This window comes from Falco biarmicus, chromosome 4 (assembly GCF_023638135.1).
Source record: "Falco biarmicus isolate bFalBia1 chromosome 4, bFalBia1.pri, whole genome shotgun sequence".
NCBI lineage: Eukaryota > Metazoa > Chordata > Aves > Falconiformes > Falconidae > Falco > Falco biarmicus.
The window spans coordinates 29,382,371-29,403,920 of record NC_079291.1 but is presented as its reverse complement, the minus strand read 5'-3'; the positions used below and the strand labels follow the sequence as shown (position 1 = coordinate 29,403,920).

At 36.9% G+C, this 21,550-nt stretch overlaps 1 protein-coding gene across 1 annotated transcript in view; it reads left to right on the top strand.

The window, feature by feature from the left end:
- HDAC9 (histone deacetylase 9) overlaps nucleotides 1-21,550 on the top strand; it is a 485,255-nt gene that overhangs the window by 370,169 nt on the left and 93,536 nt on the right. Inside the window, exons 19-22 of the mRNA XM_056333956.1 lie at nucleotides 11,932-11,987; nucleotides 12,230-12,317; nucleotides 16,651-16,770; nucleotides 17,103-17,200. Coding sequence (XP_056189931.1) covers nucleotides 11,932-11,987; nucleotides 12,230-12,317; nucleotides 16,651-16,770; nucleotides 17,103-17,200 — 362 coding nt within the window. The remainder of the gene's footprint in view (nucleotides 1-11,931; nucleotides 11,988-12,229; nucleotides 12,318-16,650; nucleotides 16,771-17,102; nucleotides 17,201-21,550) is intronic.

The following is a 21,550-nucleotide window of genomic DNA, read 5'->3' as shown; positions in this document are numbered from 1 at the left end:
TATAAAAGGTCCAGACCTGACGGACTGACATTTTATTTGGTATTTTAACAGCCCTATTTAAAGGTGCACCATATGCAGCCAGAGTGCGGGCTTGCCCCAATAAACATTGTTGGAGCTAACATGTCTCCTTAATGAAACTGTTTATTCACTTTCCAGCCCAAATACTAATGGATTGATTCCTGTTTCCAAAACCAAGATAGAAATAAGTATTTTAGAATTAGCATTGTACGATGATTTTTAAAAGTCCAAACTGTATCTAAATTTGAGAATTTTCTTCCTGTATGTCTGTCTTGTTTCAGTCAAAGTATGTTAGCTATATGTTTAGGGAGGGTTACATATGTTTATGTGTACATATACATAGATATAGAATATATAGGTACGTAAATGACAGCATGCTTAGGTGAAATGCAGTACTATAGCTCTGACCCAATCAAATGCACCTACTAATCTTTCATATTCAGATGCCAGAATCATTTAGCGAGGTACTACACAAAATGTACATATTTTGAAATCTAAGATCAAGGACAGGGCATATCATATGGTACCCTGTCATGCATCCTTTCTGATGGGTATTTCATCCCCACTAAGCTTCCTGGGCAGAGCAGGATGCAGTACACTTACACAACTTAATGTTCATTATTCCCACCCAACTGGATTAGTGAAAGTAAAGAAGGACTTTTTTAGCTTGTTTTTACCTTTGCTGACTGTAGGACATATGTCAGTCTCTAAGGCAACATCAAGTTTTGATAAGAATAATAAGATATGTCCTGTGTGCAGTTGACATGAGCAGGGTTTGCTGCAGAATCTCTGCCACTTATGTCTGTACATTTGTGGTGTCTTTCCACACCTGTGAATGTTCTTGGTTTTTTATGTGTGTGTGATGGACAGCTGAAAAGAATCAGTCAGCCACTGTGAGACCTGGGTTGCTACTGGTGTTGCAACAGTCTGTAAACAAATATTTTAAATTTAGCACTAGTTTGTAGTTTACTGTAAAATTGTTGTTGATCCTAAATTGAATCTTTGTCATAGGACTGAAGCAGTCTCATGCAACCTGCAGCTGAGACACAGGAAAGGTAATTGTTCAATAGACATGCCAAGTAGTTGGTTTACCACCAAATCATCAAGAAAATAGGAATGGAAAGGATTTGCTATGAAAGAGAATCAGGAATACTCATGTCATTCCTGATAAGTGTTTATCTAACCAGCTCCTATACTTTCAGCATGAAGCCCAATTACTTACATGCCTCCATGCCAACCGTATGAACTAACAATCTGCTTGTGGTATTTATGGATAAGGTTATGGAAAGGTGACTAAGGCCTGAACTGACAGAAGAAAAGCATGGTAGCAGAAGTTCTGGAAATGCATTGAGACTGACATTACCTATTCTAGCAGAGTCCTCCTATGTTTGCTTTGTCACTGCACCCATACAAATCTGGCTTTTGCTGGCAAGTTGTTCCCAATACCCTCATATGGTAAGCGACATTAGGGAGATATTTTGCATTCTACACTGGGGTTTTCTCCATGGTTTTATGGATGAGATTGTAGGTACCTGCAAGATTTTAGCCCCACAGATCTGTATGTTCCAATCTACTTCTATGACTGTACACGTTGTTTGTCCATCTTGCTGCCATTTTTCCTCTGGAAACATACATGTTGCATTGATCAGCTGTTTCTAGCGCAGGGAAAATGGCAGTTCTGTAGTGTACTTGTGAAGATCTGAGGAGAAGCAAAGCTGACCCCTTCCATGTGCATTCACTGAGCCCATATGCATGTGAAGCACTGAGTGGGAGGATTAAGCTCTGATGGGAATCTGGAATGATCTGCCACAGCTTCAAAACCTTTGGACAACAAAAAGCACCTCCCAAGAACCATGTGTAAGCTATAGCAGCTCTGCAACATGTAAAACAGCAAGATGAGAGCAATAGAGAAACAGGCTGTAGGTTTTCCATGGAAGTTGACCACTGCGGGCTGCTATCAGATGGTGCACTGTCAGTTCTGTGTCATCTTAAGAAAAAAAAGTAAATTATGAGACAGGACATACTGATTTTTTCTGAAATCCCACAGTTCTCTGAGATGAGCTGCATGTCCTGAAGTTCACCGTGGCAGACTTACAATACACAGCAAGGACTTCCTACAAGGCAGTGCTCCAGACTGCAGCAGAGGCAGCAGTGGATTATTTACCCACTGCACTGGAGAATCACAAATGCCTTTTTCTGAAACAACCATAGTGACATTAGGATAACCTCAGAGTAAAACTATCTAGCATAGGCAAAGTGTGAGACAAGAAGCCTCAAGAATGAGAAACAGGAGTCATTCACTGGACAAGTAGTTTTCTGACACAGGAATTATCAAATTTGTCGGTGTAGTTGGATATGAATAGCCCAAATATTTCTTAAAGCTTGACGAACCAATATATACATTTTTAAAAATGCAAATATGCTTTTTCTAAAATTAAAATTAATATAATAGTTTATTTTATGGACATGTATTCAATTAATTTAAAAAAATATCTACAATACTGAAGATAAACATCTTCACTGCCTAGCAAAAAAAAAAAAAAAAGTCTTTACTGCCTTATTCCATTATCTCTACTGATACCGCTTGCTATTGCATAGAGTCATAATAACAGGTTGAAACTATAGGTACATGCTACTAAATAAAGGGTTGAGACTACAGAATAAATTATAAAAGTCTGTAGAACAATTGAGAGATTCACTACAGAGCTGGGCATGAGTCAAACTCATACACAAAGCAAAAGGTTCTTTACTTCATTCTGAATTTCCTGAGACTATCAGTCCCATTTCACACAGGTCTCATCTGAGAACAGCAACATTTTGTTCATCTGATTTGGACAGTGTTCAAAAACTGACCAGGAGTTGAGTTCTCTTCACCATAGTTCAAACCCCTTGTGAGACATCAGATTTCTTTGATCTCCTTGACTAATGGGGAAAGCATCAATATGACAGTGCTAAGGGCATAAAACAATAGGGTTTACTGAAATTCTACTGCTGCTGTAATACTAAATTACTGTGATTTTTTTTTTTTTTTAAATTAGGACAAAGTGCCCATTCTCTGGGGAGTCTTAATCTGAATGTTTTTTATTTCATTATATCAAACAATCAAAATTAAGGATTTTGAGGGTTTGTTTAATAATATACTGAACACTCATTGAAATCCATTTGATACAATTTTGAGAAAAGATTTAATAGGTAATAAAGAATCACACCACTGAAATATATAGTATGATAAATTTGATGTTATACTAAGTTGAATGCAATGCTTTTCCTTTTTTTGTGAATTTATTAACATGTATGATGAATGTCATCTTGGCAATATTACAGTAGGAGATGAGCCTAAATACTGCATGAAGGTCACTCTTTTTTAGAGCCTTTTATAATTTAGGAAACCTGCTGATGCATGATGGGGTATTCATATTATATGAAACTGGTACCACAGCTCTCCTGTCTAGCTGTATTTCTGTATCTGCCTTTGCTTCTTTCTCATTTCCCCAACAGATTTGTGTACATGGCTTTTAATAATCTGCTGGCTGACCACAGATCTTTAGAAAAGTCGAGTATGCAGAACTGAGTAAATGTAATTCCACTGCAGTCATTAGCTATATCCAATAAATATTTTTTACAAATAAGAGAAGTCTTATGATATATTCCTTGGTGCTTGGGGAAGAAATACAGGTAGTGCCCTCCCTATGATTTCTTGCATGCAGTATAGCTTGTGAACTTGGAAATCATTGTCTCTAGCTTCTACCTAATGACCGCACCTTCAAAAAGAGGGCCCTAAAAGATCTAGCATCCACAGAGAGAACATTTCTTTCCTGGAAATGTCTCCTAAGGATCTTCTTCCTCTTTTGCATTGCCACAGGAAAATAGAGCTATGCTAGAAGTATGTTACAAAAGGGAACACTCATGGTGTCCCAGTCATTGCTCTGCAATAATGAGGCAGATTTCAGAGGCATGTGGTCTAATGGTTTGATGGCACTGTGAGGTGCTATCCAGCCTTGCCTTCCCATTTCCCATCCTGGCTCAGTTGCTTTCTTTACATGCACTCTGATGCTCAGCTCAGTTCACCTCCCCTTCCCCCCTGTGCAATACTTCACTCTCGGGCAGCTAAGCACAAAAAGACTCTGCTTGCCTGCACCCAGCTATCTTATGCAGCAGGCACTTCCCTCTTGCAGCTGAACTGAACGAGTATCGAAGTTGTCCAAACTCCACATCAGACAAACCTCAGGGGGAAATAAGAAGGATTTCTGCATCTGTGGTCTCTCTTGAGTTTCAGATTTCATTTGTAACTCTTAGAGCTTGCAGAAAATCTCATCTTTAGGACTTAGATTGCCAAATCATCGTTTTTTCCGAAAGATTTTAGGTCACTGATATTTCCATTGTGTTAATCAAGCTATTTATGATGCTGCTGCCACTCTTATTGTTGCCATGTCTATGAAATGACTAATACTACTTTTAAAAAGTCTAAATTCAGATAGTTGATGTTAGTGTGATAATTTTGGAATAATTACACTTTGTTGATTAATGTCCTTCAAAACGCTATTTGTTCTTGTAATGGTTGATTTATTATGTGCTGTTTTGTAAAGATTAAATATGTTTCAACTTCTTTTCTGGTAACAAATAGTATGTTTCTCTAGCTGTCCCTTAATATCTTACAATTGACTGGCAGGAAAAAAAATTGTGCCAGTGAAATGTATAATTTAAAAAGAGTATACTAAATAAGAAACTTTTTGCAATGGTAGATGACTTTCCATCATCATGGGCAACTCAGTGCCAGAACAGACCATGAAACTACTGAAAATCCAAAGGAACATTTCTGAAATGGTTTTCTTCAGCCCCAGATGACCCCATTCAGTACTATTATAAGCTGGAATTAATTATTTTAAGTACAGTACCCATAATAAGGATTACTGTCTAGTTTACTTTGCCTGTCCTTTAAATATGTCAGCATTGGCAATGGCAGCACTCTTTTATGTGAAACACGTAAGCACCATATATTTTCAATCTGACAAATTTGAAACAGGAGAGAGCTGCACAATAAACTGTCAAGGGCTGGTAAGATTTGTATTGTTATTCCCCATTTCTAAAAAAGTTTGAATGAATTAAGAAGCAATTTTGCTTTGCAAAAGAACACTCAAGAAAGAAGGCACATAAGCTAAAAACGTGGTCTGAGACTGTCTTGAACATCCACTTCAGCTGAAGCAAGTGAAGCACAAGCCCTTTCCCTGTCTTATCATGTGTATATGTGTGTGCACACACATGTGTGAAATTGCCCTGCTGGTAGTTAGGGGTGATTTGACAGAATGAAAGCAACTGAAATGAGTTTCCTCCTAACCAGAATCTGATACGTTCCTGGGATGGTTCTTTCTGATATGTCAGGTTGAATCAATACCAAAATAAACCTCCTGCATTTGGTCTTTGCTACTCTGGTGTCTTTGTATAATCCATGGATAACTTAAATTCAACTTGAAACTCTCATTCCAAATGAGCTTGGTTATTACTGTTCTCAAGGCCTTTGTCACACAGGACTATGGAGGAATCATCATATAGTAAATTGTACTAACCTTGGGAATAAGCAGAATTAGCTTAATGAACCCCCTCCCACCTCCAAAATCTTAGTTTTCTAGTCTTAGAAGTATTCTGTATAAAAATCACTCAGCCATCTGTCACAGCTCTACTGCTATCTTTTCGAATAAAAATTAAAATGAAGTATCCTTCTAAAGACATAATAAACAAAAAGAGCTGAAAATAAAATGTCTCCCTAGCCTCACAGTGTCCTCCCTCCAGTAAAGCTTCAGGCTAGCACATTTCCGTGCCTGCCTAAACAACACAAAACCCCACACAGCTTCTCTGGTTTCCTACAGAGATCTCCTTTCCTGAGAAGTGCTCTGTGCTGTAGTGCCTCCTGGACAGTACTCCTCCTGCAGCTTCTTCCCTACCCTTGTCTCTACCACTCTGTCTCACCCTCTGCCCCATAACACTCTCCCTCTGCCTTAAAAAAAAAAAAAAAGCCCATGTGTGGCAGCCACAAAAAGGCATTTTTTCCACAGCTCTTCCAGGCACAGCACTTTTAACAATGCATAGTGTGTAAGAAACAGTAAAAATGTTTATTTTACTAGTGTTAAATATATGATTGATAAAAGCCATCAATCAAAGTTACCAATAAAGTCTTTTAGACAGTAGTTTGTATTCTTTACTTTTACAGAGTTACAAAATTACAAAATTTCATATGGAACCATCTCTTAGATACATTATCCCGGCAATTATGTTTATATGTATACCTGAATTACTATTATTATTTCATACAGTAGTACAACTGTAATTATATGTGTGGTACATAGATTATCTCTGTGACCACTCTGTTCTTAAAAATCTTTGCTTTCTTTCCCAATACAGTTAACACCAGGTGTGGCTGAACAGGCCATCATGGTTGTATACAAGTTAGCCTGCAAGCACCAACTTTTCATGTGATTTTCTGGTGCTATTCTCTTAGACTGTCCAGAAAGCAGACAGGGAACTCTTTGTTTCCATTACAGAGTTAAATGTTTAATGTCCATTTCTATGTTCTTGGCCTCTACTAGCTTCCTCTGCAAGACAAAATGGTATTCCCTCATGTCCATTACTGTTTTCTTGGCAAATCTATGTCCTGTTAACACTACTCTGTTAAAACAGGGGTTCTTGTTGACTGCATTCATAGACCTCCAAGGCCAGACACTGGCTCCCACTCTAGCAGGATGAATAGCTTGTAAAATTGTCCTAAACAGGTACCTGAGGATTGCCTCAGCCTTACACCACTCTTACTTTCACCTTCCCTGCTGAATGGCATAGCTCAGGATCATGTTACAGCATAAGTGACACTGGTAAAAATATGGTTATCTTCTTCAGGGTACCAGTTACAAGAGGATTGTTGTAGGCAACCAAGACTTAAAGTAGCAGTGATGTTTGTTATTGTAGGAGTTAACTAAGCCAGAGATAGCAGGGTTAAAGATGGCACTAAGGCTACTTCAGGGGTTACACCCTGTCAGATATACTATATGGAGCACATTTTAAAGAAATAGGCTTTTATACAACTTTGTAAAGATACAAAGTTTTATATATATAAAACATGTCGATTCTGACAGGATGAATGGATACAATTCTGTAAAATAAATAAAGAAGTTTCTACAAAGATATGAAGTATTAGCTTCAATGATTTGCTTCTCATTCTGAAGCCCGGGCACGCTGAAGCAAGAATAAAATCTTTCCATTAAAAACAAGTGAATGTCTAAAAACGCCACGTTTAAGCACTGATAATTTTAAGAGCTAAGGAGCAGATAAGTTAAAGGATTTAGATATGTAGAAAATAGGGACTTTAAACATCTGACTTTAGGAGGATGTTGAGCTTCAAGTGTGGAATCCAGACTTGGGTACCTGGTCTCCATATGAAATACACAGATTCCTGAGAAAGCTGTCCTAACAATGCATGTAGCTGCAATTAGTTAGAGCATGGGACAAAGTTTTGCTGAGAAATTTGCTCATCATTTGGGATCACATCCATTTTCCTGAAAGCCTTTTTTCAAAGATTATGAATTTCTGAATAGAATCACAGAACAGTTGAGATTGGAAGTGACCTCAGAAGGTCACTGGGTGTTGTCCCCCCCTGCTCAAGCAGGCAGAGCTAGAGTTAGTTACCCAGGACTATGTCCAGATGGCTTTTGTATATGTCCAGCGATGAAGACTCCACAACCTCTCTGGGAAACCTGTGCTATTGCTTCGACACCCTCACAGTAAAAGGGCATTTTTATATGTTCAGACGGACCCTCCTATGTTTCAGTTTATGCCTATTGCTTCTTGAATAGTTGGGACACACGGCATTGCTCTTTTGCACAGGGGTTTACAGCTTAAAATACAAGAAAAGTTTCAATTTATCTTTTCAGCAGGAAGGAATCCATTTTTAAATTCCATATAAAACTGTCTTGTCTTAAATTTGAGATTCAGTTTGGGTTTTTGTCCTCTATTGAAGGACTTCTAATTCACAGGAAATAATTAAAGATTCATAAGTTGGAATAAGAGAGCTGAGGAAGAATATGACTCTATACCTGTTATTAGAAAACTCACTTAGACTGAGAAGTTGTGTCTCAATATCTAGTTTAAGGACAACATAATCTAAATACACAAACAGGTATGGGAGGAATATTTACAAATTCACGCCCATGTTCAAGAAAGAGTTTAAACCGAGTCTTCTACTGCTTCAATAAGTGTTCTTGGAGTGCCTGCTGGAGTTCATTTCTATTTCTTGCATGGCACTGGCTTTTCTTGGAGTCAACAACAAGCCAGATGATTTTACCAGAGTAGTACCAAGCTGAAGCTAGTATGCACTGCTTCTTGGCCAGTCTTCTCAGCATATCTGGAGTAACAGACTGGCTGGGTCACATTTGATCCATTTGGAATCTAGGAAAAGCAAGCTCTTCACTGTCAAGCAAACGAAAGAATGATTCGCACCTTGCCATAGTCACCACATATTGCCCTAGGGAAAAATTGCCTACATCTAGTTTTCCCTCCTTGTATAACAGAAACACCAATGGATCTCTGCTGTAGATGATCAGTCCCAAGCCCTGGAGTAACCACCCATGTTATGGTATTGTCTTGAGTGCCTATCTTGGAAAGGTCCAGGGAGAGGTATAGTAGATGCCCAAGCATGATGTAGCCCAACACTCTAACCTAACCCAGCACACTACAGAAAGGAAACAACTGTACCACCAAAGACAAGAAGGAGATAGTAGGATGTACACCTCTGTTCTTTGGAAATCAAGCATCCGACTGCCTATTTGGAGTCATAAAAGAAGATAATACTTGGATTACTGTGGAAAAAGACTGACATTTTTTCTTAGTTTTCATTAAAGATCCAGCTAAGTGGGTCTATCTGCAATGAATCTTCTTTGTAAACGGTTTGGGCAGACTTCTGTTGGTTGTTCAAATACGCACAGATTTTAGAATATCTTTATTCAGGCTTTACTCTTTACCCTCACATTTAACTAAAGGTAATCACATAATGGCATTGACAAGAATCCTTTTTCTAATGTTCATGTCTGTCAGTCAGTTTAATGTTCTGTCTACATTTAAAGGTGTCTGTATCCTAGTATAAATAAGGCTCTGTACAAAATGCTTTGAATTTATGTGAGTTGGCTTCATTTTCAACATATTGCTCTGTGTTAGTCTTTCTATCTTTAAAGCAGATTTTTGCCTTTCTGTCTACTGTTCTGAACTCACTGTCTGGTATTTAAATATTACCTAAATAAATGAATTCATGTTCCGTTGTGCTAATGTACACTGTGTTCATATAAAGTTTGAAAGTAGGAGAAATGAAGTTTATTATCAATTGCACAAAAGTTGCTGTTAATACTGTGTGGTAACTAGTTTTCAGTGTTTGGTAAAATTTGATTATATTTTGTGCTTTATCATCAATATAAGATAGGCACTGTATTTTAAGAGAAGAAAATTCCCTATGTGAATACTCAACTTCTTGTAATGTAAAAACACATAAAAAATGGTCACAACACTGATGAGAATGTCTTGCATGCTCGTGGAGAACAATAATAGTTAACTTAAGCTCTGATAGTGTCTTCAGTGCTCAAGAACTGTAATAGTTAACTTAAGCACCGATAGCAGAAATTAGCTAGCTATAACAAAACGGGGCTTCCAAACAGTCTTGTCCAAGTATGGAAACAGAAAAGAGAAGCTTATACTGTAACTGTCATTTTGTCAAAAACAGCAGTGTTGATTTTTTCTGCCTCTATATTGCTCCATGAAATCCTTCCAGAGATAATCATCTTAATTATATTGATCTTTTGGGAATGCTGATAAAGTTAGATGATAATGAGCTGTGAGCTGAGCCAGGGCAGCTGTAAGCGTTGCATGGATTTTTTCCAAATTCTTTAAAATATCAAGAGAACAAAATACAGGTAGCATGATGCTATCTCTCTAGTAATACCCTCTTCTGAGAGTCTTTTTTCATTTCATTAGCTGTACATTCCTCAGCATACACATACTTTGTTTTTTCATAAATGTTACAACAGATTTCTTCATAGAATTCTTCTGTAAGTCATATTTTGTTTGAAAAGGAAATGTTAAAAAACCCTCGGAAGGATAAGAAACAGGGGTTTAGCTAAGAGTGTAAAGCTGGTTTGGTTCTGAAGATTAGTGCAGTCCAGAAGACCTTTTTTTTTGATGATGTGTTTGATCTATAGGCAATTTATATTCTGCCTCCAGGAATCCCTGCCTAAATATGAACACATATATTTGTTCTGTCTTCAGGGGTGTGTGTGGTTGGGGTTTTTTGTTTCTTTTTTTGGGGAGTGTCATTTTTTTAAATGTGGACATTTAATGCAAAATAAGGCATGATGTCAAATCTCTCAGATTCTTTAACTGGTGGCCAAAAGAACCACTTACAGATGTACTCCGTTTGCATTATGGTTTAAATTCATTGTAGTCTGATAGAACTTTGGCAATGTTCCACAAAACTTTGCAGCTGGCTCCTTGGATTACGTTTAGCAGCAATACACTAGTAGTATTTTTTTATAAATTAATGTCAGTGAAACAACATAGGTAGACAATTGCACAGGTACACACACACATTAACAGGATTGTAAATAAGCAGATTTCACAGGCACCTATGTAACCAGTTAACTGCTGTGTTGTTCCTCCTTATTCACACCAGTGTGAGTGAAAGTGTAGTGATTATCATGTTTGTTTCAAATGAGCAAAGGCTGAAACATTGACATTTCACTAGTTTAAGTACATCAAACTGATTTGCTTTAATACTGATTATTAAAGTATAAAACTATTCTATCTTTTTTCTTCCTGTCCCCTCCCCTCTGAAAATATATTGCCGGTCGGTCCTGAGCTATACATACACACATGGTATTTGTGCGAGGCTGCTTGAAAATGCAAGTTTGGTTGATATACTCATGCACAGATTATAATTTCTCATTTTTATGTATGTGTTAATTGTCATTAATCTGTCATATATATAGCTGAATAGAAGAGACTGTAAGTGGTTGAAATAAAAAGTATATTTTATGAAGTAATGGTGTTACTCCTGTGTGACTGCTGTAAAAGAAATTTGATATGATACACACCCTTAGAGATTCTGCTTCCTGAATACATAATCTGACTTTCTGAACAGACCTACCTTGCCAGTACTTCTACATTTTCCCTTTACCTTACCCACACTGGAAGGAGGGAAATTTAATTTTTCTTTTATCTTTAGTGACTCTAGAGGCAAAGAGTTCTTCAGTCATCACTGATCTTAGTGCTGTACTTTATGACATTTATATACAATTCCAGAAAGTGTGTTAGAAAATTACTTTAGGGAATTCATTAAAATTGTGAGTGTAGCAGGTTCTCCAGTTTAATTTATGGTTTGCAGAAATATGTTGTTGTCCTTTTTCTACTGTTAGAAATTACATGTGAGCATGTGTGTGTGAATCTATTATTTAGTGCATACAGAAGGTAGGGTCAACACTGACTAATCATGTAAAATGCATACCTCAAGCTACTTTTATTTTGAAGCATCTCAAGCTGGAGCAATGTAAAATTACAGGAACCTAGATCAAGAGTGTATCTGTGGTCTCTGCTTCCTTTTAAATGTGAATTCTAGACAGCAGAATTGATAACAACAGCTTTCTCATCCTGCCTTTTTCCTCCTCTTTAGATCTTGTGTGTTTGTATGTATATGCATGTGTGTATTTATATGTTTATATGCCACTATTCTCAAATTATTATCTCTGGCAATACTTTGAAAGGATGATTGGACAGGAAAAGTGCTCAAGTGCCTGCAATGGATTGCAATCCAGTCTGCCTGCTGCTCTGTTTTGCACTGAGTCAAGGGGTTTTTTTTAAGCTGATAATTGAAAACCTATCTTGTTCTTACAGAATGGCTTTGCTGTTGTAAGGCCCCCAGGCCATCATGCTGAAGAATCAACAGCCATGTAAGTACCAGGGAATATTGCCCATCTTGGAGCACTAAGGTTACTGGCAATCACCTGTGTTGTGCATGTCTCTGAAGAACTGTAATTGTTAGCAGATGACTGAAAAGGCTTTCTAGGTACTCCCAGAAGCAGATTTATGGCCTCAGAGATCATATAGCATTTTTAAAAATGCTCTGAACATTATTTATAGCTGTTTTCCTGACTGATTTGCTTTCTTATTTCTGTTCTTCTCTATTCCACAGGGGGTTCTGCTTTTTTAATTCGATTGCAATTACTGCCAAATACTTGAGAGACAAGCTAAATATAGGCAAGATATTGATTGTAGATCTGGTATGTATTCTTGGCAAACATCTCACTTTCAACGCATCTAGATAAAAGATAATGAATTTGTTTTTATATGTCAGACTTTCCTGCTTTTAATACCTACAAGTAATAAAGGTGAGCATTTCCTCTGATTTTGGGAACTCATTAAAGCCAGGATGGCAGTACTGAAGCCATAAACATCTATGTTTCACTTTAATGGTGTTAACTGCAATTTAATGAGAAGAAGGCACAGATCAGGGCAACTTTTATGGTCCTTAAATGAATTGATACTTCCACCATTAAAATAACCCTACAGAACCCAAGTTTACTTTTCCCTACAGAATACAAACTTTAAATAGTCAGATGTGCTTTAAAGAATGTTGTTGCTTTGGTAACCAAATTGGCCACTTCCCCCAGCTAGCAATGATTCAACTTGTTGTGTAACTTCGATATTATTAAACAAATCAACAGGTCATTCCCTCTAAGAAGTTTTCAAGTCATGTATGCCAGCTTTTGATGGCTCCCTGAAGGAAAGCTACATGATTAAAAATCTACTTCATTGGATTAGGCTTGTGTTTTAATAGAAGGCATTCTTACACAATACTTAATATGTTTAACAAATGGATTATTTAAATGCAAATGACGTTTGGCATGTTGTCTATATTATTTTCATGAATAATGAATTGGAGCTCTGCCTTGCAGTTAAAGGATCAGCCCAATGCACAGCCCAAGGAAAGTTGAATGCTGATTTATGAGCACCATTTTTGTTTTCCTACAGTTCATGAGGAGGTGTAATAGGGTGTCTGACAAAGCATAGACAGGAAATGAACCCTGGCATCAAAACCTAACCTGTTACATCTGCACTTAATTAATTTTTGCAGGTGATAAAAGATTTAAAGACAAAATATGTTAAAGGGTTTTTGAAGTGCAGAGCTTAATAGTCTAAATCTTGTTCATATCTGCACTCATAATTAAATCTTATTGTGAAGTCATGGCCTTACCATCTAGCACTTTTGTTCAGTTAAACATGCGTACTGGCTGTTGAAGAGAAGCAGAGAAAGGGGGAGTGTGGGAGAAGGAATGGCAAGTGAAAAATGAGTGGTAGAATAAGTATAGAGGTAGGTTAAATATTCTTAGAATGTTTTTCAAATATTTCTCAGAGTGTTCTACTATCACTTAGAAACATAAACTGCAAAAAAACCAGTATCTTTGAAAAGTTCACTTCCACTGTATGTTATATCTGTTTCCTGCCTTGAATCTTACAGTTCATTGAGTTTTACTGTGGTAAATGCTGGCCAGAACTGAACTCTATGTTTATTCTTGGGTTTGGTTTTTTTTCATAAGAAAAGCCTATTCAAAGGTTGCAGTTTGTGAATGTTTTTAAGTCTTTTTGACTGTAAGTGTTACATTTGCCTTGTCGGGAAAAGAAATCATTTCCATTTGACCTACTTAGCCAGTAAGCACTTAGGAATTCAGCTTTGAATTTTCAAGGCAAGGTTAAACGTTCAAATCATTACCTGTGCAAATGATTACCTGTAAAGCTGCCTATCCTCACCCAGGAAAGCAGACAGGGAATGCTCAGCCTCTCTCTGACTCTATCCTATTGGCCAGAATAACACAGCTGGTGAAAAGGGAGAAATATATGGCTGACACAGATTACTTCATTCCTGGAGCAATTACAGTCCAGTCCCTAGTCTGCACCATGGTCACTGCAATGATGTACAAAAATTAATATGGAAAATTTCTTATGTGTGCAAACTATGAAAAAATCACAATCCAAACAATGAATGAACAGTTCATAGTGCTGTCTTTATGCCCACCAACAGAGTTTTGGGCATCTGAAGGAAAGAATGCTATTACATGTTAGCCTTGAAATTAACCTTTAAGACTACATTTTGATAGTGACTAGCACAGCAGGACTCCATGCAGGTTGGCAGCTCTACAGGTTACTGCAATAAAAATATTAAAAATTAGTATTCAATTTCACCCATTAAACTGTACTGTAGTTACAAATTAAGTGTAGTCTTCATAGCTGCTACGTGTGTTCATATTTTAAATTTTTAATCTTTCCTTCATTTATTTTGACACTAAAAGACCTCTCTGTCAGCTTCTCTTTCCTCATTTCACCATTTGAATAAATCTTCATTTCTGAACTGACTTATATGCCCTGAATACACTTGATCTACTAAGGGCAGAACATGAACACATTTCCCACATGGTAACACTCGTAGTCTTAAACAGCCCATTCTTTTGTCTAACCAAAGGAGTTACTGCTCTTCAAACAGAGTAACTCTTGGTGGAATTAAAGTTTAGAAAAAAAAGCTAGCTTTGAGGTTTAAATAATAAAATAATTTTTAAAAAGAGCTCTCCATGCCCATTTAATATTTTTTCTTCTCATTTGAAAACTGTTACAGCAAGAATATATGTAAAGCCCCAAATATACATGGAAAATAAAATTAATTAACATCACAAAATTAAGTCCTATTTCTGCAGATCTATCTATATGGCCAACATATATCTATATGGCCAACAACTCAGGTTGTTATTGCAATCCTCATTCCAAGATCAGACCATCCATACTTGTATGTATGTTAGCATGATCTGGGTCTGTTTTGAAGTATACCAATTAATTCTGTCATGGTTGAAGACTGAATGGGATTCTGGGGTTAGTCTGCATGCCAGATTTTACTTCATTTGCCAGTCAGAGTCCTCTAACACTATGCTGGCTGCCTTCAGATCTCCAACACCCTCACACCAGTGTGTGCTCCCTTGCACCTCCAACATGTGTTACATTTAATCTTGGCATTAAGTCACAGTTGGGCTGCAACTTCATCCTCATGTTGTTTCAAGTACTTTCAACTGAGAAAAGTAACCATTATAATATTATCCCACAGAGGTCCCAGAGGAGGTCCAAGTCAAACACAATGCAGTACAAGTAAGACTCAATCAATGTAAAGAGTCCTGAATAATGTGGGTGAAAGTCATGGGCTACATCAGCTGACAAATACCACAAGCAATGGGCACTGCTTGCTGTGCCATTGGCAATGTACACCTAACTTGAACCTTCCTGGAGCCTGGCATCCTGAGGAAAATGTGACCATTGTGACAAAATTTGGTTCAGACCTCATAGCATTTGTGAAACAAATACAGTCTGGGTGATAGTGTTGCCATTCAGAATAGTTTGTTTGTCCTCCTGAATTCTCTCCTTAAATCAAAAATTTCAAAGGTATGGGTTAAAGAAGAAGAATCAATAATACCTACAATTTTTCAACTTCTTAGAAATGCCAGTGAGGAAACTTACAATAAAGACACAGTTTTCTTTTACTGAAAGGCAAGTGGATATTTCATTTTCACTTGAAAAATTTCTTGTGTGTCTAACCACATAGTGCAATAGTAGAACCATAAAAACCAAAGTGAAAAAGAGGGAAAGTCCACATCATCAGCCTTTGTTATGTAGATATACTGTCAGCATTTCTTTTTCTTTTTCAGTATTTTATTTAATGACAGAATTTCTTCTCACTGGTATTATATAATGTTTGAAATATGGAGACTGGCCAAGGTGACTCCTTGATTTTGGAAGGCACCGTTCTATCTGCTAGATGATTTAATAGCTAATGAGATCATATTGCTATGTCTTCAACTGTTGCCGTCATGATTTTGCAAAAATGAAGTATGAAGTCCTTTCCGCATCTGGCATCTCTTTTGATGTGGATCTAACTGCTGAGGGACTGCTAACTGAACTGAATGTTTCAAAAAAGCCAATTTACTCAGCTGGTCACAGAGCCTTTGACCTCAATAGTGGAACTTGGCAAATCAGTGGATACACTTATGTTTAGTGTTCTGTCAAGAATTGTGAAAAAGCTCTGTAAACCATAGATCCTTCTGCAAAATACTAGTTTGTAGTTTAAACATTAGTCTTTCTTCAGAGGCCAATGAGACTAGTTAATTAAGCCTGAGGGGTTATGAACTGTTGGCAGTTAATAAGTCATAAAATTCCTCCATAAAACAGGATGCTAGATTCCATCACTGAGGCAAGGAGTACAAAGAGCCGGTGTATAAATATCTAATTGTACAAAAGGACTGGGATTTCTCAATGACTGCTCATCTGGAGTCTCCAGGGCATGCTCGCTATGGTTTCCTGATTTTTAGAAGCCAGTTTAAAAAATGAGTGCATTAAAGAGTAATTTGCCTGAAAGTTCAGGAAGTATGGGGTGGTGAAGGGAGGGGGAAAGGGAAAGACAAAAGGAGGGCAATGGAGAGGGAGAGACATGGGGGGAAGGGGGTAAAAGAAAGCAGAAATGAACTCTCTACACTGAGTTGGACATTATTACATTTGTCATCTGTTTTCTTTCTCCTTTAGGATGTTCACCATGGCAACGGTACACAGCAGGCTTTTTATGCTGACCCCAGCATCCTGTATGTTTCCCTCCATCGCTATGATGAAGGCAACTTCTTCCCCGGCAGTGGAGCCCCAAATGAGGTTAGGTTTATTTCTTTAGAGCCCCATTTTTATTTGTATCTTTCAGGTAATTGCGTTGCATGATTACCCCTAATTTTCTTGTCCTTCTCTGGTTCTTTAAATTACACCAGATTACCAAATTGTCCACTGGGAGCAGGGGACCAGTGGAGAACAAGTGCATAACCCAGAGCAGTCCCTGTCAAACAAGGCTGGGCTGATCTGACATGTTGTTTGATGTTTGTTTCTAAAGCACACTTGAGAGTTTTTTTTCTTTTTTTTTCCTTTCCTTCTCTCTTTTCCTTCTTCTTTTTCCTCCTCTTTACTCCTTTTGTCATTTTATTCCTGTTTTTCAGGTTGGAAGTGGTCCTGGTGAAGGATATAACATAAACATTGCTTGGACAGGTGGCTTGGATCCTCCTATGGGCGATGTTGAGTACCTCACAGCATTCAGGTTGGTACCTTTTTCTTTTAAAGTTATGACAACTGGTTGTGGAACATAAGCACATGAATAAGAGCTAATGTAGTCTTGAAAGACAGGAGAATGATCCATGGTGAAACAAACTTAATCCTAGTAGACCAGTGTATGAAAGCTTAGTAAATTACAAAAATTGATAATTTAATTGTTGTAATCATCCACTCAGAATCAACAATAACAAAAAAAGATTTAATCAGTCACTCATTCTATCATTATTATGTCATGCCAGTGAAATGACTTTGAGCTTGCTCACTTCTCTACCTACAAAATTTAAATGTAAACATTTATACCAGGCAGAAGAAAATTACTGTTCACACTGATTATAGTTGCATACAAATAGAGCAGATAGAAAGCAATGTAAAATACAGTCTGAATCCAGCATTCCTCATTCACTTAAAAGTCTCATCATGATGCTCACAGATTTGACCAATTGGCTTTTTCTGTGAACTGCAGTAAAGTGTTACTTAAAAGTAAATAACTGTGAAATGTCTCATTAAAAACGATGGGAACTTTTGCATGCTGTATTTCTCTTTACTTTCAATAGCTCACTCTAGATGAAATTTTATTCTTTCATAGGTGATGTGTCATAACCTTTAGTCTTATTTTCATGGGACCAGAGAAGACAAAAACATTTTAAAACTCACTCCTTTAGACTTTCAGTAGTCCTGTCTTACATACACCATTTCCTTTCATTGTAAAATAGTCCAGTGGAAGAGTTTAGTGGGCACTTACCTCTCAAGATTAGGCAAATGCTACATGTTTGAAAGGTTTCGTTTAGTGGAAACTGATACACAAGAAAGACAATGAGACAGCTAATGTGTATCTCCAATCACTTGCAAGACTTTTAGTTTGAAGTAGTGCATATACCTTATATAGTTTCTGACTATATTCTATTGAAAATACATCACAAAAAGTATAAACCTAATTTTTTATTTTTGTTGTTGGGGTTTTTTTTTCTGAAACACTCCTGTGCAGTTCATGAAATAATATGCAGAAGATCTGATAAACAACACATCTGAATTCAAAGTCTAAGCCCTAGACACAGAAATAGCTTTACACATTCACACTTTGAAGGGCAAATACAAAAATCTTTAAATTACATAAGGTAGACCAGGTAACTATTTTCTATGGATCTGGTCTGAATGGTAAGTAAATTTACAGCTCCTTGTAAAGAGATACTTAATCTGTGGACTGGAATCCATATCTGCTGCTGTCCAAAATGTCACACATGATGTAGCTTGCATCCTCAGTTTGGCCAGGACAGATTTGTGAGACAGTAGTCAGGAAAGACAGATCCACGGTTCAGTCCTTTAGCCATAGATAGAAAGGAAGGTGCAAACTTGGAGAAAATCAGTAGAAGGGTTGCTAAAAAAACCCAGAGCAAGTCAGCTCTTGTCTGGATTTTAGACCTGCAACAGGTCAGTTTTTAAGAAAATAAAGTGAGTTTTGTAGACAGGAAAAAGTGTTTGATATCCCGCCACCCCCCCCACCCCACCCCCCCCCACCCCCCCCCCAAATACATTGGTTTTAGAGACAGGTACAGAGAAGATCCTAAGGGGTGAGGACATCCTTAATTTTAAGAGAAAAATAAGGCACAAAATGTAGATATTTTCTCTTCATACCTAGTCCCCAGTAGACAGACAGGTTGTGCAGTATTCAGTCCCTAGCAAAGGCAGGAACTGGGTTTTGGTGAAGGCCCTCTCTAATATAACCAAGGTGTGAATAAGTTTGCAGAGGGGTGTAGCCTGTTTGGAGAGAAGCTGAGGCTTCATTCTTTCTGGCTGCCTTGAGAGCCTAATCCTTTGAGTTCTTAGGAATCTTGCATTAAAATCATGTAAAGCTCCCCAGGGGGTACATTTAACCTTCACTTTCTCACCAGCAGAGCCCTAGTTTATTCCTAGAATTGCACAAAGCACATATTTGAAGTGTCAGCAGCCATGACACTAGGTAGCTCGTTACTGGTTGACTGACTGTCAAATTTCACAGCAGAGATCCTTCTAAATGATAATGTCCACAGAAACAGAGACCAAGGTTTCTTCTGCCTTTAGAGTTTTGCCCATGATGGAGTATTATATATGATGATGTATTTGATATCAGGTATATTTTTCTTAGGCCAGAATCTATTTGTAGAACAGTATAAATATTTACACAAACACAGATATATATGTATACGCATGCGGGTAGCTGAATATTAGTTAATGTCCACTGCATAAATCGCTAGATAAATCTATTTTAAGTAAAGCTTGTTGGGACTGAATGACGTTCCCCTCACTCTTAGTCCAACCTGTTCAAGAAAATATTTGTATTTCTTAAGGAAAAAGCAACTTTCATGTGTAAAAATGCAGAAAATCTGATGATACAGAGGCATAACACAGAATAATCACTTCAAAGGCACACTGAGTGAGTGGCTCCAGTGGTACTCTAGTGGGAAACAGGAAAAATTATGGTGCTGGTTTGTGTCTGCCATTTTGATTTCAGTGTTACACGAAGAGTCTTTATTGTACTTTTAAATTAACCCTTTCTAGTGCAAAATGAAATTTAAATGGCTGTAGCCAGTTTGAAGATGAAGACTTCCCTTTCATGTATAAAAGAACATGTTTTCCTTTCCATTTCTTTCCCATTTCTACTAAGAAAATATGTTTGTTCATGTTAACTACAAGGAGGCATAAAATGTAGGGGAGAGACGTTTCTGTAGAATGGCAAAGAAGTGCAGTAATCAAATCACTATACCTTTTAATTATGCCAGGAAAGTTTTTTTAATGTTTATCATAGTTAAGCAACTGGTCTAGCTAAAAAAAATCCTTGAAATAATGTCCTTTTTCTAAAGGGCAGGCATCTTTTTTTTCCTCTATGATAACAAAAAAGCACAGCTCTTTTCCATTATTTTAAGGCCTGATGTATCTTTCCCTCTAGAGAATTTTGTTTCTTCATTTACTTCCACCTATTCAGGTTAAATTTGCTTTAACCTTTTTGAAAGCAATAGAAGATGGTGGTTATTTTCTAAAAGAATGATTCTATACTCGAGTTTATGAGGATGTAATCCACTCTGTTCTGCCAACAGCTATAGAAAAAATAAGACCAATGGTCAACTACTAATGTTCAAATAATTATTTTCATAAGCTCCACATTATACCAGATGTGCTCAGTAAAGGAGGCAGCAGATGCAGGCTGAGGTCTGTGTTGTACATACACATATGTATGTATATGTATGTACTTGGAGTTTACAAAGGACAGGAGAGATGTGTTTCCATAGAACAGAATATAGAAGTTGCAGGAGGCAATGGAAACAAATGTGAGGGAGAAGCAAGAGACAAAAGGAAACTGTGGTGTGCTTTCCAACTGCTTTGTACCACTTTTATTCAACAAAGGAGCTCTAAATTTAGTTTAACCAGCCAGTATGCTCTGGCTGCTTTGCTCTACTCCAGAATAGCATAAAACAGCCACAGCATATCAATGAACCTAGCCGTAAAAGCTTACATAAAATGAAACGTGTGTGTGTATGTGTGTGTTTCTTGGAATGATTAGAAATAGCTCATAATAATATTATCTTTGAGTTCAATTTTTAGCAGTCACATGTATGATTTTAATTTAAGAAAGTGAGCAAATTCAAAAGAAATAGGTGACATTAAGGCCGAGTTAAGGATTACCTATATCCACAATTTAATTTAAAATACAGCACAAAAATTAAAATTACCCCAAAATACTAATTTTAAACAAAGACAATTAAAAATTAAAATCATACTTGAAACCACATGTTAAAGTATAAAAATTAAAGAAAATGAAGGTATGCAAAAAAATCTTCATTCTGTCTTTACACAAACACAAATATACATATATATATATGTATACACATGCAGGTAGCTGAATATTAGTTATTTTCCACTGCATAAATCACTAGATAAATCTATTTTAAGTAAATCTTTTTGGGACTGAATGAGATTCCACCTCACTCTTCATCCAACCTATCCAAGAAAATATTTTTTTTCTTGAGTTCTTTCACAAGTTCTCACTGGTTGTTTTTGGGAAAAAAATAAATATGTTTAAAATTCTCTGTATTATAATCTCAGATCGAAAATATGAAGAGATAGTCATTGTACTCTTGTGGCCTTACAGTGCATAGACAAGGTTATTTGAGGGATTGCATTAATGTACACCAACCCTTTTTTTTTTTTGGTCTTATTTTTGTATTTCCTGATCTGATGACATTTATGTTTGACATTTCAAATTTAAAACTTTGTAAATGTATTTTTCTTGGTTTTTAAATATATTTTGCTTGTCAACTCTGTTTCAGCATAGGTACCGACTATGAATTTATTTTTTGCTTTT